A 16943-nucleotide genomic window follows, 5' to 3' on the forward strand; every position below is an offset into this window, starting at 1 on the left:
TAAAAGTGGCAAAATTTGCCACAGTAAATTTGTTTTTTTGGGGTTTTTACACTTAACAAAATACATTTGTAATATTCTGATGTGCAAGCTTAGTGCAGCTATGCCGTAAATGAAACCTGATCTCTGGTAACACAGTAGTTTATGTTTTACAACAGTTCATTAAAAGTCCATTATTATAATTGCAAGTGCCATTTTCCACTATTTGTTCCATTTATTTATGATAAATAACTATAAATTCATTATCCCATATTATCTCGCCTTCATGTAAAATTCTTTGATCTCATTGGTTGTTTGCCGTTGGACAAATCCCTTATCCCCCTGTGGGCGGAGCCAAATTCTCTTATACCCCGTCTGTAATTTCGAACAGTTTCCAGCCGCCCCAGTTAATGCTAAAGCAATAATTAGATTGTAAATAACATTGATAATCAATCAAGTATACATAATTAATTTTATTTTTACTATAAAATACACTATTTCAATACTTTTAAAAGCTGCAATGTTGAACTTGGCCACCTAATTACGGTCGTGGTTTTATTGTATTAATGCGCGATTAGCAACAGCTTTTTTTTTTTTTTTTTTTTTTTTTTTAATTTTTTTTTACTACATACATTTCTGATAAAAAAAAGTGTTTTTTTTATTCTATTTTTATTAATATCTGTTTCAGACAATTTCGTATTTGAAGTTAAAAACTCGTTTATCGATGGAACTATTTTTCGTCACTGGCAAGTGGTTTCGTTCGCGTCCGCGTGGTATGGCTCCGTTAATAAATTGTTAACAATTATTGTCTGGCGTTATTTTGATTATTTGGCTATATGGTTTAACATGTCGGCAAGATAAATTCGTTGTAGAAGCATCTCTCGGGGTATATGGCTTGTTATGTACCCTCTGTGTGCTCTTTTACCCCCTCGCCTTCGGCTCGGGGTAAAAGAACACACAAAGGGTACATAAAAAGCCATATACCCCTCGTGATGCTTCTACAACTTATATTATCTTTGCATAATTAACTCGAAAATATCAAATGTGTATAGTGATGCTACAATGAATAAACAGTGGTTTTTCTAAGAATGCTTGTTAAAAAGAGAAGGAAGGAATGTTTTATTTAACGATGCACTCAACACATTTTAATTACGGTAATATGGCGTTGGACGCTAAAAAGGAAAGTACACTAAAAATAAAAGAGAAAGTACACTAAAAATCAATATAATCTTTTCTGGCTGAACCCGTAAAGGCTTTCAGCATCTCTCTCCTTGGTATGTTGGCCTCCATTTTCTTTTTAATTGGTCACACTGTATTCTAGGCATTGACACAAAATATATACAAGTAAACCTGTGATGTCATGCATTTTATTGACCTGTTGGTCAGTCTATAGATTTTTTCAAACAAAATTTAATTTTTTTATTTATAATTAAAATTATTTGATTGTAATTTGTTATGGGCATGTATTTGAAGGTATAATCTTTACATTGACCACTCCTCTCGAATAATTTAATAAATACTTTTTACAAGCAGCCTTATTAATTATGCAACTTTGATAGCACACCTTTAAGGATAATAGTTTACAAACAAAACAATATGTTATTTGTATATTCCACTCGGATTTTCATTGTTTATGAGGTGACTATTCACACACTATTCTGTAGTATAGAATTTATTAATTAGGCCAGTGTGTGAATTAAGAAGGTTTCACTGTTTGGTGAAGTTGTATAATTTTAGGGCCTGCTCAAAATCTGCGCCTTGAGAACTCTTCGAAGGATCTTGCCACTGACAGATTTGGGAATTTCATCTACAAACTCCACACCACCTCGTAGTCTTTTGTATGGGGACACGTGATCTGTAACAAAGCAACAAAATAACAAGCATTCTGAGAGTACTGCTAAAACAATACATGTCCCCTACTAGGCCCAACAAATTTTCATATTTCCTAAGTTCAAGGGCCATAACTCTGTGAAAACGAGTAAGTAGCCATGAAACTGAAATTTGATCTGTAACAGTATATGATGAAGCTATACACAAGATTTCAATTCAATATCTTGGGATACTGTGAAAAAATGTCCAGATTTTTTTCTTCCGTATCTCAAGTTCATGGGCCATAACTGTACATGATAAAGTTATATATAAAATTTCAAAATAAACAAAATATACAAAATCTTGAGGCATTATGAAAAAACGTCTGGAAAACTATATGTGGAACAGAATGACAGACAGAAGGATAATAATAGTAATAAATAATAATATATATTAATGAATTTTTTTTAAAAAGCACCACAAGATGTGATATTTAAAAAAAATGTAATCATAAAGTTAAAATACTAAGTAATGATATAAATTTAAAAAATAAAGAAAACACAAGATTTTATATTTTTAAACAAGAATTCTTTGGAATTAAATGTCTTGCCTAACACAAACTCATTCAGTGTTACTGATATAAAAATTAAACTTTAAAAAAACAATTTATAAAGGCAAGACAAAAAGCACAATAAAAAAACAAATGACAAGAAAAAAAAAAGAAAAAAAAGACAACAATCTATTAAGAGTTAACTAAATGGACAACATCTGGTTAAAGACAGGAAAAGCTTTGTTTTGTTTAAAGACACCACTAGAGCATATTGATTTATTAATCATTGGCTATTGGATGTCAAACATTTGGTAATTTTGACATATAGTGTTAGAGAGGAGGGAAGGAAGGAAACGTTTTATTTAACGATGCACTCAACACATTTTATTGACGGTTATATGGCATCGGACATATGGTTAAGGACAACTCGTATATAGAGGAAACCCGCTGTCACCACTTCATGAGCTACTCTTTTTGATTAGCAGCAAGGGATCTTTTATATGCACCATCCCACAGAGAGGGTAATACATACCACAGCCTTTGATATACCAGTCACGGTGCACTGGCTGGAATGAGAAATAGCCCAATGGGTCCACCGACAGGGATCGATCTTAGACCAACTGCGCATCAAGTGAGTGCTTTACCACTTGTTAGAGAGGAAACCTACTACATTTTTCCATTAGTAGCAAGGGATCTTTTATATGCACAGTACCTTGAGATATACCATGCAGTCGTGGTGCACTGGCTGGAATGAGAAATAACCCAATAGGTCCACTGACAGGGATCAATCCCAGACCGAATGCGCATCCAGCGAGCACTTTACCACTGGGTTACATCCTGCCCCCAGACATAGGAAAGGCGATATTATATATAGTCTTAGAGAGGAAACCTGCTATATTACAAAACGTATGTTTTTTATGTGCCCAGGACAATGTGCTTGAACCTTAATTGGATATCAGTATGAAAATAAATAGGATATAGGCCTAAGCATAGAAAATAAGTATAAATGTGCCTTGTACAAACTGAGATATCTGGATATAAGCAGAGAATGTACGTATAAAAATTAATGTACCTTGAACGAACTGAGATGTCTAGATATAAGCACTGAAATAAGTGTAAAAGTACCTTGAACGAACTGGATGACATCTATCTCGTGCAGCTTGGTATCTTCCTTGAGGACCACGTAGGCTCTGGGCAGCTCTCCCGCCTCCACGTCGGGGATTCCAATCACAGCACAGTCTTGCACAGCCGGGTGGGTCAGGAGGAGATTTTCAAGCTCTGCTGGTGGAACCTGTGTCAGAATAAAATCACATCAGTTGCTCAATACAAGGTTTATGTATACAAATGAGTGGGTGATGACTGTATAATCATGTCATGATTTGTATAAATATCCATTGGACTTTGTCTTGTATACAGAGATTTTCAAGCTCTGCTGGCGGAACCTGTGTCAGAATAAAATCAGATCAGTTGCTCAATACAAGGTTGATATATACAAATGAGTGGGTGATGACTGTATAATCATGTCATGATTTTGTATAACTGTCCACTGGACTGTCTTGTATACAGATATGATGTTCCAATTTTTCTTTTTATACACTCTCATGTGGTTTGTTGTTTCATTACCTTGAATCATTGATAAGTGGCCAGGCACAGTGGAGCAGGGAGGCTGGGGGACTTCAGTCCCCCCCCCCCCCAATAATTCATAATCAAAAATATTATTGGTAGTAAATCTTAAGGCAGAGATGAATTTTACTTGTAGAATGCAGGAAATTGTATTTCAGGACATCTAGTTTTCAACATCTTATAGGGGAGCATACCTGCAAACCCCCAAGAAACCCATTCTTGTGCCCTCGATCTCAGTAAGCCCCCCACCCCCCAATGTCTCCTTACTTCCGACGTGCCTGGTGGCAGTTTTTGTCATGAGCAAAATCATGGCAAGCTGAAGATCACTCTCCGGAAATGGTGCAATGACATGAAATTTCAAATAAAATGTATTAAACATTTTATAGCAAGGTGATCACTTTGCCACTGTCCTAAAACTATCCAGGCAAGTATGGAGGAGAGTGGCACTCACCTTTCCTGGTAAAGGCTGACTGGAGATGTGTATATGTCTGCACTAAGTTTGTATAAATATCCACTGGTTTGGTCTTGTACAGAAATATGAATACAAATAACATCTGTCATTATAATTTGCTATTAATCTACGTTAAAATGTACCTGATATCCTTTGTACTTGATCAGTTCTTTCAGTCGATCTTCGATAACGACAGTACCGTTTTCATTATAGTAACCCAAATCACCTATAACATAAAATAAAATCCTAAATAAACAACCAATAAAGTGCTTCTTTTAAATATAACACAGAGTTATTCTAAATACTGTCAAATCACTTTTTGTTCACAATGGTCTAATTTCCGTGTAATTCTTGGACTAGTGCAGGCAACCGATTTAAAAACACAAACATGCCTTCTCCATTACTCACCTGTTTGCAACCAGCCATCCTTGTCCAACATTTTGCTTGTGGCTTCCGGGTCATTCAGGTACCCTTTCATCATCTGTGGACCCCTGGCACAGAACTCGCCAAACTCACCGACACCAAGTGTTTTCCCAGTGTCCACACACTTAATCTAGGAGATACAGTAGCAATAAATAAATGTGGAGAAGAGTATACATTTAAATAATTTTAAAAAGAAAGAAAAAGTAAACAAATATGAGAAAACCTATAGAAATGTTTCAAAAAAAGAATAAAAGTTAATAGGTTCAATGTCACTGAAATTAGTACTTAAATATAAACAGACTTCAATGGGGCAGGACAAAGCCCAGTGGTAAAGTGCTCACTTGATGCGAGGTCGGTTTTGGATCGATCCCCATCGATGGGCCCATTGGGCTATTTCTCGTTCCAGCTGATGCACCACGACTGGTATATCAAAGGCTGTGGTATGTGCTATCCTGTCTGTGGGATGGTGCATATAAAAGATACCTTGCTACTAATGGAAAAATGTAGTGGGTTTCCTCTCTATGACTGTTTCAAAATGACTATATGTTTGACATCCAATAGCCGATGATTAATAAATCAATGTGCTCTAGTGGTGTCGTTAAACAAAACAAAACAAAACAGACTTCAACATCACTGATTTGTCTGTCTTGTACAGAACAAGTTAAAGGATGTGTCCATGACAAGCATTCTTGAACAATCTGATGGAAGCATGTAAACAATTAGCCACACCTACTCACTGATTAAAACATCTTTATAATTCATTTTAAATTCCACTACATTTACATACTTTCAATATGTATAGACTTGAACATCATTTCATTTCAACTTATTTTCGTGCTTATATCCAATTAAGGTTCAAACATGCTGTCTTGGGCACACACCTCAGTTATCTGGGCTGTCTATTCAGGACAGTGGGTTAGTTGTTAATTGTTAGTGGTTAGTGAGAGAGAAGAGGGTGTTGTGGCCTTACACCTACCCTCTGAGTTGTTAGAGTGATTATTTTTATATGTGGCACTCATCGCCTTAAGGCAACTTTAGAAGCTCCTTACCTTAGCTTCAGTGTTTGAAATACAGTGACCGATGGTGCCAGGGATTCCAGGTGGTGAGTCGGCACAGATCACAGGAGATGATTCTGTCAGTCCATAACCTTGAAACAAAGATTACAATCTACATGATTTTACACCAGTATGCCCTATCATGATTACTGTGATTTGTTTTTAACCATATTTGTAAAACCATAAATGAAAAATTACCTATCTCAAAATACAGTACTGTATCTATAATATTACATTTTGCAAATGTATTATAATTTGGGCTAGCTGATATATCACAGGAAAAAAAAGTACACAGTTAGAGTATAGTTACTACTTTACCAGTGCATAGACAATCTTTGTTCAACTAATATATAAACATGAACTTTTCTTAGTTTTTTGGTGGGTTTATTTTGTTGATTTATTTAAAATACAGTATGGGATCTATATTGCATTAAATTTTGAAAATGTGTTATATTTTAGGCTAGTTGATATATCACAGGCAAAAATCAGTACACAGTATAGTTACTACTTTACAAATGCATAGACAATCTTTGTTCAGCTAATATATAAATATTAACTTTTTTTACACCAGCTAGCTACTTCCAACTAAGTACTAGTAAGCATGTATCCAAGCCCCCACAAAGACACATGCACTTAAAAGTTAATATTAAAGGGACAGACCCTAGTTTTTAAACACTACAGCATATTTTTCACTATTAAAGCCATTTATGATAAATGAAATCAAACATTACTTATGTTGTATTCTTTAGATTATCCATTTCCATGTTTGTAGTACCAAAAATTGCATTTTTCATATTTTAAAAACCCACATGCCTCTGAAAAGTAACGGTGTATTGATTCGAGTTCTAGTCTATTTTTATGACTAAAAACACTTTTTGTAAGAATAATTTGTTGTTTTTGTTTTTGTGTATGTTTGTTTTGCTGTTATTACAGTGTGGATTTTTTTGGGTGGGTGGGTGGGGATGGGAGTCCCAATACAATCACAAATGCCTAAATCTGCCAATTCTGCATAGCAAACCTTAAAAAGTATTTATAAAATGCGGCACATTTTATGACTGTTGACAGTACCTTGGTAGATGGGAATATCGAACTTCTCTGTAAACTCCTTAGTCAGTGCTTCTCCGAGAGGAGCGGCCCCAGATATGATATACCTGACACTTTTTAGTTGTTCCTTCGTGATGCTGGGGAATTTCAACAGGAACAAGATGATGGGAGGAACGATGTGTAGAACACTCACCTGAAACATAAATATGGATCACAGCATTAGAAACAAAACCAACAACACTACTAAAACACATTAATTAATTAATTATCGGCTACTGAATGACAAACATTTGAACATTCTGATATGTGGTCTTTAAACAAAACACTACAGTTTTCCATTAGCAACAAGGAATCTTTTATATATGCTTTTTCATAGACAGACACAGCACATATCACAGCCTTTGATATATCAGTTGGATTGGGAAAAAAACAATAGCTCCTCCTAGATGATTTGATACTATGATCCAAGCACCTTGGGCATACATTACAAAATCAACAGTTATTTAAGACATCTATTTATTTTAAAGGCTTTCAAATCAGAACAACATTTATAAAATGCAGAGTTGAATGGGCATTTGGCAAAATAGTGGTTGACCCCATGAATCTCTATCTCGTGCCTCGTCTACAGGAGAACAGCCACTCCCATGGAGATCCTTCACTGGAGATTTCATCCTTCTTGCATGGACACCCAATAGCTGATGTATTTTTCACGCTGGGGTGTCGATAAACACCTATTCTATTCTATTCCCTCTTGCATGGCCACAGAGAGAACTGCCACTCCATGTGAGTCCATAGAAAAAGAATTTCTCCCTGATACTGCATGTGATTGGGTGTTTTAAAGAACTTTTCAAAGTTGCCAAAAAAGAACTTCAGAGAATATTTGGTTTTAATATTTTGATTTGCAACAGTTGTCAATGGATTGAAAATATAAAACTGTTTATTGTTTTAGCATTTTGTAGTGACCTCTGAAACTTGCATAGTGAATAGCAATGTGATATTCAACAAAATGTTCCCTGAACTTCCAAACTCTCAAATTATACTGAGGTTGGCACAATGGGTTAAATGGTTGGGTTTTTTTCATTATGGTAATATCTCTATAGTTCTATTATATTGGAAGTTTGTATCATTCTAGAAACAATTTTGCATGTCTTATATATTAGATTATGCATGGTACAAAACAAAACATTGCTACAGTTCTCTCTCTTTTTATTTTGAAGTGAAGTAAGGAACAATTCTGAACTTCTCAATCAAACTTAAATATATTTTTACATTGTACTAAGGAACAATTCAGTACTTTTTTGTACATTATATTTTAGTTTTGAACTAAATTTAGTTTTGTTTAAAGGGACACACCCTAGTTACGGCTAGTTGTTAACCATTACGGCGTTGTTTTTCGCTATTAAACCCATTTTTTCACAAATAAAATTGCACTTTACTTACCGTTTATTATTTAGAATATACATTTCCATTCACCTGAAGTGTTTTTTGGTAATCCTGGTAATCCTGGTTTTTGTAATACCACAAAATGTATTTTTCGTATTTCTTAAAAACGGACGCACGTTTGAGAAAAAAACGTTGAGCAGACAAGGTCTAATCTATTTTTAGACGGGATATTTCCATTTCAATGTCACAGACGTTGGTATACCACGTGACCGTTATCATTTTGGTTCGGTTTGTTTTCTCGTGCACGGTTCGCGCAATCAACATCCGATTTGTTGTTCATTTGTGAGATTTTTCTTCACAGTTCGTGAACATTTTCAGTAACAATAAAGTTCAGACAAGTAAGTGTCTCAATACAAAACGTTACAAACCCTTAAAACCAATAATTTTGCTAAGATATCTGGAGAGGGGATACAACCAGGACAGAACAGTTGGAACATGTCCAGGAGAGGTGAAAAGAACGCACCCCAAGTCTGTGCGCACTCTGTGAAATTTGTCGTGACGTAGGCATTGTTGTGCTTCGAGCGACATCTACCGGTGACATCAGAATACTAACTTTCAAAATTATTTCAAGCAATTGGGACATGGGGATTCCCATGGTATTTATCGATATAAAACCTGCTTTTTCACTCCATTTGATAAAAACAGGTTTGTAGATTAACCAAATTATAATTTATTTTCGCTGGATGGAACTAGGGTGTGCGGCTTTAATGACACCACAAGAGCACATCGGCTATTGGTAATTTACATTTGGTAATTCAGACATATAGTCTTAGAGGAAACCTGCTACATTTTCCCATTAACAGCAAGGGATCTTGAACTAAGACACACATTCATGCACTTCTCTTACTTTGGATTTATATATTGAATTAATGAACATTTCTGGATCAAAGCGAGGCAGGGTGATGAGAGTGGATCCGATCTGGAGGGCACCAAACTGGACTGGTACCATGCCATAAATATGATAGAAAGGCAGGATCCCCAGGAGTACGTCGTCATCCACAACCTCCATAGGACTTCTGGAAAGAAGAAATCACTCTGTAAAATCTAGTGTAATACTTAGAAAAGATGTGTGTAAAGACAAACCAACATATTGCTATAAATGTCTAAATATATGACAACAAACACACTTAAAGGGTTATAGAAGAAGTTTGTTTTGTTTAACGACACCACTGGAGCACACCAATTAATTAATCATCGGCTATTGGATGTCAAACATTTGGTAATTCTGACTCATAGTCAACAGAGGAAACCCGCTACATTTTTTCTAATGCAGCAAGGGATCTTTTATATGCACTTTCCCACAGACAGGAAAACACATACCACGGCCTTTGTCCAGTTGTGGTGCACTGGTTGGAACGAGAAAAACCCCAATCAGCCGAATGGATCAGCCCAGGGAAGGAAACTTGCTATCTTCTGTAACCAGAATCAGTAAATACAGTCCCAGGTTTTAACCCTAAATACTAGTTTCAGATGTGAGAATTTACAAACTGTTTTATTAGTAATTTCCCTAATAAAGCCAAAATGCTCCACAGACCTGAAACTTAAGAATTTGTTACCTACAGTAATTTTCAAACATCTTTGTGCAGGCAAAATGCTACCATAAAGCAATTTTTTAGCATGTCTATAGCAATTTGAAGACAGTAACTTTTGCAACAAACAAGCACAAAATAAAAAACAAAAACAGGTGGCAAAAACCTGGTAACAGTGAAGTCAAACCCCTGATCTACAGTAATTCATATCGCAGCTATGGCAATTGTTAAGTTTGATGCCATTATCAACTTTAGGCCTAACGGTCATGCTTATAAAAATTTACAGTCCAGACTCAAATCTGTAATGATATTACATGCATACAATTTGTATGGCATTGCCATGACGTTAGAATCTCAGACTCCATTAGAGTCTTGTGTCTAGTCTCTATGGGAGAAGACGAAATATTTCCAATTCACTCTAAACAATGTGGATCCCTTAATACTTACTTGATCTGTTTAAGGTTTGCCACACAGTTTCGGTGAGTCAACATGACACCCTTCGGTAGACCAGTAGTTCCGCTGGAGAATGGCAAAACCAGTGTGTCTTCTGAGGGATTGATGTCAACATTCTCCGGGAATGCTTTGCCATCATCTTGCATTAACAAGCTAAAGGGTACACAGTTATCAGCCTCCCCAAACACAAACACTTCTTTAATCTGTTCCTTGGTCTCAGGATGTATGTCAAACACAGCGGTGATGGTTGGTAGCAAGAGTTCGATTGACACCAGTGCCTTCGAGCCTGATAGTTGAAGATGACGAGCAAGTTCAGCTGAAAAAAAGAAAGGTTTCATTTTACTTTTATTCTGCTCAACATGATATGACTTTCAGTTTGAAATTCCCAAGTATCAGATTATATGGACCATGAGCAGAAAAAAGACAAAATATATTTCTAAATATGTCTCCTGTATCTTATTGCCAAAACAATTGTGGAAAGACCTTTTTTCATTAATATATGTTACTAACATCTACAGTAGTTCTCATGAATACAATTAGTGTTAAAACTGAGACAAGAGTTGCAAGTTGCATATTGTCAGTTGATGATATTCACTGACATTTAGATTTTTATCACAGCTATTTTTATTTTGTATTAGTACAAGATTCTAAGACTGGAGAGGTGAGATTGCTGCTTTACAGTAAGCTATAATCTAGATCATAATTCAGTACTGGCTGTAATACTCTCTTCTCTAGTAATGTCAGAACTGGACTAACTAGATCATCAGAGGCAGATAAAGAAATGTGAAAAAAGGATGGTGTAAAATGTTCAGAGTGCTAAACACTCCAGTCAGGTCAGGTAATTTTTAAACATGCTCATATACCACTAAGGGCTGATCTCTGGATAGCTAAACACTCAATGTCAAGTGAATGATAATCCAATTTATCCAAATACTGGTACATCAAAAAGAAATATAGTGGTTGTTCAGAAATTTATGCAGGACTCGAGGAGGGGGTTCTAGATAGAAGTGATCTAAGTTTCCATGTTTTTTATTTTTTAAAATTCACCTGAACAGAATGGAATTTGACCCCCAAACCCCAACTTCCTGGTGTGCACCTTATGTATTAAAACAAATGTAAAACGTGTCATTAACTCACGGGGGGTGTACAGTGGGTTGGCTGGTGATAAGACAACTCCAAGTGTTGCAGCGGCCATGATGAGAATGGAGTACTCAGGAAGGTTGGGGCTGAAGACAGCGATGACATCTCCCTTCTTGAATCCACGCTTATTGAGAGCACTGGCCACACGGATAACCAACGCTTTCAGCTGGCTGTAACTGTAACTGCGACCAGTGGGGAAATCCACCTGTTCAAAGAGAGTTGCTTGTTCAACAATTTACTTATATTTATACCTATTTTGTACCAGGTGTTAAAGAGAAAGAGAAAGTTACAGCAGCTGTAGTAAACTGTGATTGATCATTCATAGATCTCTACTTCATGACATGATTAGTAATATATATTTATAGGAGTAGCTTTTCTTCTGATATAGTATTATACAGAAAAATAACCTTTAAAATTGCTGGAAAATGGAATCTAAAACATTGAAAACAAATTTAAATGCTAGAAAAATCATGTTGAAGCCACACTAAGATAAAACAAGAAGCCTGCTGGCCTACAGAGCTTGGTTATTTAATTTTCAATTTTGTCAGTATCTGAATGATTCATTCACACTAAGCCACCCTTTTCCCCAAGTATAGCACTATGTCATAGTACAAGTTTCAGAACTGTTTGACCAATTTCAATTTCTATATAAATCTTTTAAATTTAAAACTCTAGGAGTAGATGGACTTTGAAAAATTATAATGTTAAATTTAAAACATTTAATAAACATTTTAAAATTTCAAAATATCTCTCTTTTAATTTGTGAAGACTGCCCCCCAACAAAATCATAGTACCAAGTTTTAGAACTATCCCATCAAAATTCTAGGAGTATAAAACCTTTCTAGTTTTCAATTTCAATTTTAAATTTTAAAAATTAAAATTAAAAAAATTAAAATTAAAAATATCTCTCTTTTACTTTGTGGAAAGTGCCTCAGAGGAACATTGTACCAAGAAATTATAAGAAGATAGACTTTGAAGTTAACAGTCAGATGCTAGACAGGCAAACACCAGACAAATTGGTATTAGAAATCCCCAGTGACGAATGTCATAATAGAGATAAAAATTTCTAGTTAAATATTTTAAATTTTAAACTCTAGGAGAAAACAGAGTTTAAAAATCTTATTTGTTAAATTTGTATTTAAATTTTAAAATTTATTAAAAATAAAAAATTCCAAAATATGTTTCTATTCATTTGTAAAGACTGCATAGAAAAATCATAGTACCAAGTTTCAGAATTATTCAATCAAAACTCTAAAAGATAGATATCTAAATGTTAAATTAAAAAAAAAATTAAAATCTAAAATATCTCTCTATTACTAGTATTTTGCGAAAGCTGCGCCACAGAATCAAAGTACTAAGTTTCAAAACTATCTGATTAAAACTCTAGGAGAAGATAGACTTTCAAATTTTTTAATAAATTTTTTTTTTAATATCTCTGTTTTGTGAAGGTTGCCACAGAGAATCATAGCAGCAAGTTTCAGAACAATCCCTTCAAAACCCTAGGAGATAGACTTTCAAGTTTAAAATTTTAAATTTAAAAACCTTTAATAAAAAATAAAACAAATTCCTAAATATTTCTTAATTAATTTGAAAGTTTCATAACTATCCAATAAAAACACTAGGAGAAGATAGCCTTTTACATTTTTAATGCTAAATTTATTATACATGTATTTAACATGTTTAAATTTAATTTTAAAAGTTCATAAATTAAAATTTACAAAAAAATATATCTCTATTAGTTTTGTGAAGACTGCCATGGAGAATCATAGCAGCAAGTTTCAAAACTATCCCATCAAAACTCTAGGAGAATATAGCCTTTTATATTTGTAATGCTAAATTTATATTTAAAATGTTTAAATTTAATTTTAAAAATTCATAAATTAAATATTTCCAAAAATCTCTTTCTATTAGTTTTGTGAAGACTGCCATAGACAATCATAGTAGCAAGTTTCAGAACTATCCCATCAAAACTAGACTTTCAAGTTATCCTGTATGTCATGACCCTCTTTAAAAATATTCTTGTGGCTTTGAGGGATGTTCTAGGTACATTTTTAAAAAGATGTTCTATGAACAAATATAAATACATGTATAACCTCACATACCAGTTACCATAGCGCAGGTTTTATTAGAGTACACTAGCACTGGCAATTTCTAAGAAATAAGATAAAATACAAATAACGAATAATAAAATTAACATGAATTAAGGTTATACATCTATAAAATGCCAAAAGTAACCTTTGCCTGACTTTTGTGAATTTCACATCTAAGGATGTTTCAGATTTATCCTGACAATAGAATAGTTCAGTTACATATTACCATAACAGCCCTCCCCATACGATCATTGCATGTTATGTCCAATCCCATCACCCTATACTATGCACTAATATGTATTTTACACACCCACTACTCGCTCGAATAAAATAATTTCTGAGCATAAAGCAAAGTATCTTTTGATCGTTTAACAGTTCCTGTATCCTATTCCTAACTGGAGGTGCAACAATACTATCATAACCACAATTACGATATGAAAACACGTATTACAATACATAGTGCAATATGATGGATATTAATTAATTTGTATGTTTTTTTTATTCTAAGGAAATCAGGCTCAAACCTAATTGCAGGCCTGAGTCTTGACCAAATGTCGAAATATTAATGTGAGCCAAATATGTACTGAGGTGTTGTTAGAACAAACATTGCTTTCCTTTTTGTGCGTTTGGGATAAATAGTTGAAGGAGATATCGTCGGTTTTTGGGTAAGAGACTCGAAGCTGGTTGATCAATTTTTAAATATCTGGTGATTTCATCTACTAGTCTAGTATGCTAGTATCTCATACATTGCTAACATCAGCTCATATCGCCAGACTACAAGGAATTTGTCCTAATCGTGGACTCTGATACAACATCATGTGTCATATCGAGTTATCAAACACAGCATTGAGTGTACCATGTCGACATTTTGTCATCATTCCAGAATCACATCTAACTAAAGTGGTGTGTGTGCCAGTACAATCTAATTAAAATTAGCTTCACTATTACATGTGGATCTAACAGCAGCCCGTTAAAGCTCATGTCCAGCTGACCTTTCATTCGACCAATCGAAACCTTACTTGTAAAATCATGCCAGTGATTTAAAAAGAATTTGAAAACATTCGGGAATATGCCGAGGGTATACGAAATGATTCCAGTGAATTACGAAGTATGCCAGAAACTAATTGCAATATAAAATTTTATATAAAATTCGTTTCAAGATGAAAAAAACCAAAAACGTGATGGTATAGCCATAACATCTGTTTTTACTAGTATACAATCCAGAGTTTATTACTGCAGTTTCCCCCCTGTTTTTTCAATGTTGAAATAGACCAACAAGTTCGCCTATTGCATAAAGAGTCTCGCCCGATATTTTTAGAATGTGCATTCTCCCGAATAACGCTATAAAAGGCGAAGTGTAATTGTTCATATTTAAATGGCTATTTGCCCCGGAACCAATCACTGGCTATGTCAGAGACTGGATCCGTGGTCGGCGTGCCTGAACCTTTAAGGATATGGGCACGTTAATAGAGTTCCCAATAAATGGTTATTTATAGATGAAATGTCACTTGGACCATTCATTGATGGTCACCAGAACACAGAATGGCATCCGATTATGTCTTCTAATGAAGATGTCTTACGGCGACGCAAACAGAAAAATCTGATTTCAGTCACAGTGGTACCGACAATAAAGTTAATGAATTTTTGGTTTTCAATTTAATATGCGTCATATAAAATCTGTTAGGCATAATTTAATTGTATTTTTCCCCACGCTTTAGCTCTGGATGTTGTTTTTCAAATTATATTTATCAATACTAACTTATTTAATACTTTGCTCAAAAATATAAATTTACAATCAATGTACCTTGTCAGTACATATATTGAATGCAGGATAAATGCTTTTTAATGACTTGTAGAATGCAACAGGGAAACTGAGGATAAAATACCGGTACGTACAATCGCCGTTTTATCAGCATGCTCCTTGAAACAAGAAAACAGATATTCTGTCAGAGAGACATCTGGAATGGTTTCGTCAGGAAATGGACTCTTCAGGATATTGTCTGGGGTAATAAGCGACGACATCGCTCGTGCTGACTGTATGCCGTTGCCTCCCCTGCGTAAGACATGCTGAAGCTGGGTTCTGGAGGAACTGGAAAGTGATCTGCCGCTTTTCAGACTCTGGAGGCATTGGGAAACAAGCCTTGTTGCCGACAATCTCATAATTCTGAAACATTGAAATAAAAATTAAAAATTAAAAATTCATAGCCCCACTCATGAAAATTTAGTTACTATATTAAGACCCCCCCACCCCCCACCCCCCAAAAAAAGTTTAGTAATTTAGTAAATGTGGTTTTAAAAAAAAGAAAACTTGTGATTTTTAAAGTGAAATCAGACACTGGATTTAATTGATTCGTTGTTTGTCAGTATAAGCAACAGGATATTTTCAGTACAAAATGAAATGTGTGACTGTCACGTCATTGAATGTAGCTTACTTTTAAAGTACAATGCAGTAGTACAACATTCCTAAAACAAATTGTCCTAATATAGATGAATATTCAGACAATGACATGAAAATACATTTGAGGTCAGTGATTAACTACCCCCCCCCCCCCCCCCCCCCACATATAGATTATGAGGAACCATTTAAGATATTACCGTATTGATACCATATATATTCACATGCTAAACATATATAAAAATTACTCTCCTTTAACTAGTCTCAGATGATAATTAGTATATATATCAAGAATACCACACGGGATAATATTTATCTTATGATGAGCTGTCTGAAGAGGTAGTTAACAAGCAAATGTGAGCTCATTCGGTTACGTCTTTAAACAAGTTGTAAAAATAAATGTTAACTAACGAACACGAGTGAAGTATTCCATTTCTTACATACTCTCAAAAACAACATTTTAAACCACATACGTGCCACAAAAAGCTTGTTCAAACACTTTACGGCGCACAGGGTAGTCCCTATTAATCGCAATGTAAGGCTTAAGTATAAGGTGAATAACAGGTTTATGACGTAGATTATCGGCTTTATCCCGAATGGGGAAATGCGCGAGGCTTGCTGAGTCGATTTTCCCCATTTGTCCAGAACAGGATAAAGCCAATAACCTACGACATTAATCTGTTATTATTTTTATTCTACAATCCATCGATAACAATTGAAAAAAAAATCCCGTTTTCCCCATACACAAGTTTTGTATGATCAGTCTGGATGCAAGCAAGTCTGTTACAGAATGGCATCCAAAAAAAAAAAAAAAAAAAAAAAAAGGATCCATGCCGAGTTCATATCTCTGTGATTCCGTTGAACGATAAATGTCTGGAGTTGGTGTCGATAAAACAGAAATCGTCAGGATAGTTCTCGTTTTCAACGATATCTTAGCGATATTTTCAACCTGTTTTTCCGCC

At 34.8% G+C, this 16943-nt stretch overlaps 1 protein-coding gene across 1 annotated transcript; it reads right to left on the minus strand.

Moving 5' to 3' along the window:
- Positions 1-979: 979 nt before the first annotated feature.
- On the minus strand, positions 980-16618 carry LOC121369785 (4-coumarate--CoA ligase 5-like). The gene is made up of 11 exons (XM_041494844.1): positions 16455-16618; positions 15483-15750; positions 11494-11701; positions 10351-10672; positions 9222-9390; positions 6956-7124; positions 5882-5979; positions 4818-4962; positions 4553-4635; positions 3461-3626; positions 980-1831 (listed from the first exon to the last, which is right to left on the minus strand). Exons 1-11 carry the CDS (start codon positions 16616-16618, stop codon positions 1710-1712), a joined length of 1914 nt encoding a protein of 637 aa, XP_041350778.1. The 3' UTR covers positions 980-1709.
- Positions 16619-16943: the final 325 nt, after the last annotated feature.

The sequence above is a fragment of the Gigantopelta aegis genome, chromosome 4 (genome assembly GCF_016097555.1).
Source record: "Gigantopelta aegis isolate Gae_Host chromosome 4, Gae_host_genome, whole genome shotgun sequence".
Taxonomy (NCBI): domain Eukaryota; kingdom Metazoa; phylum Mollusca; class Gastropoda; order Neomphalida; family Peltospiridae; genus Gigantopelta; species Gigantopelta aegis.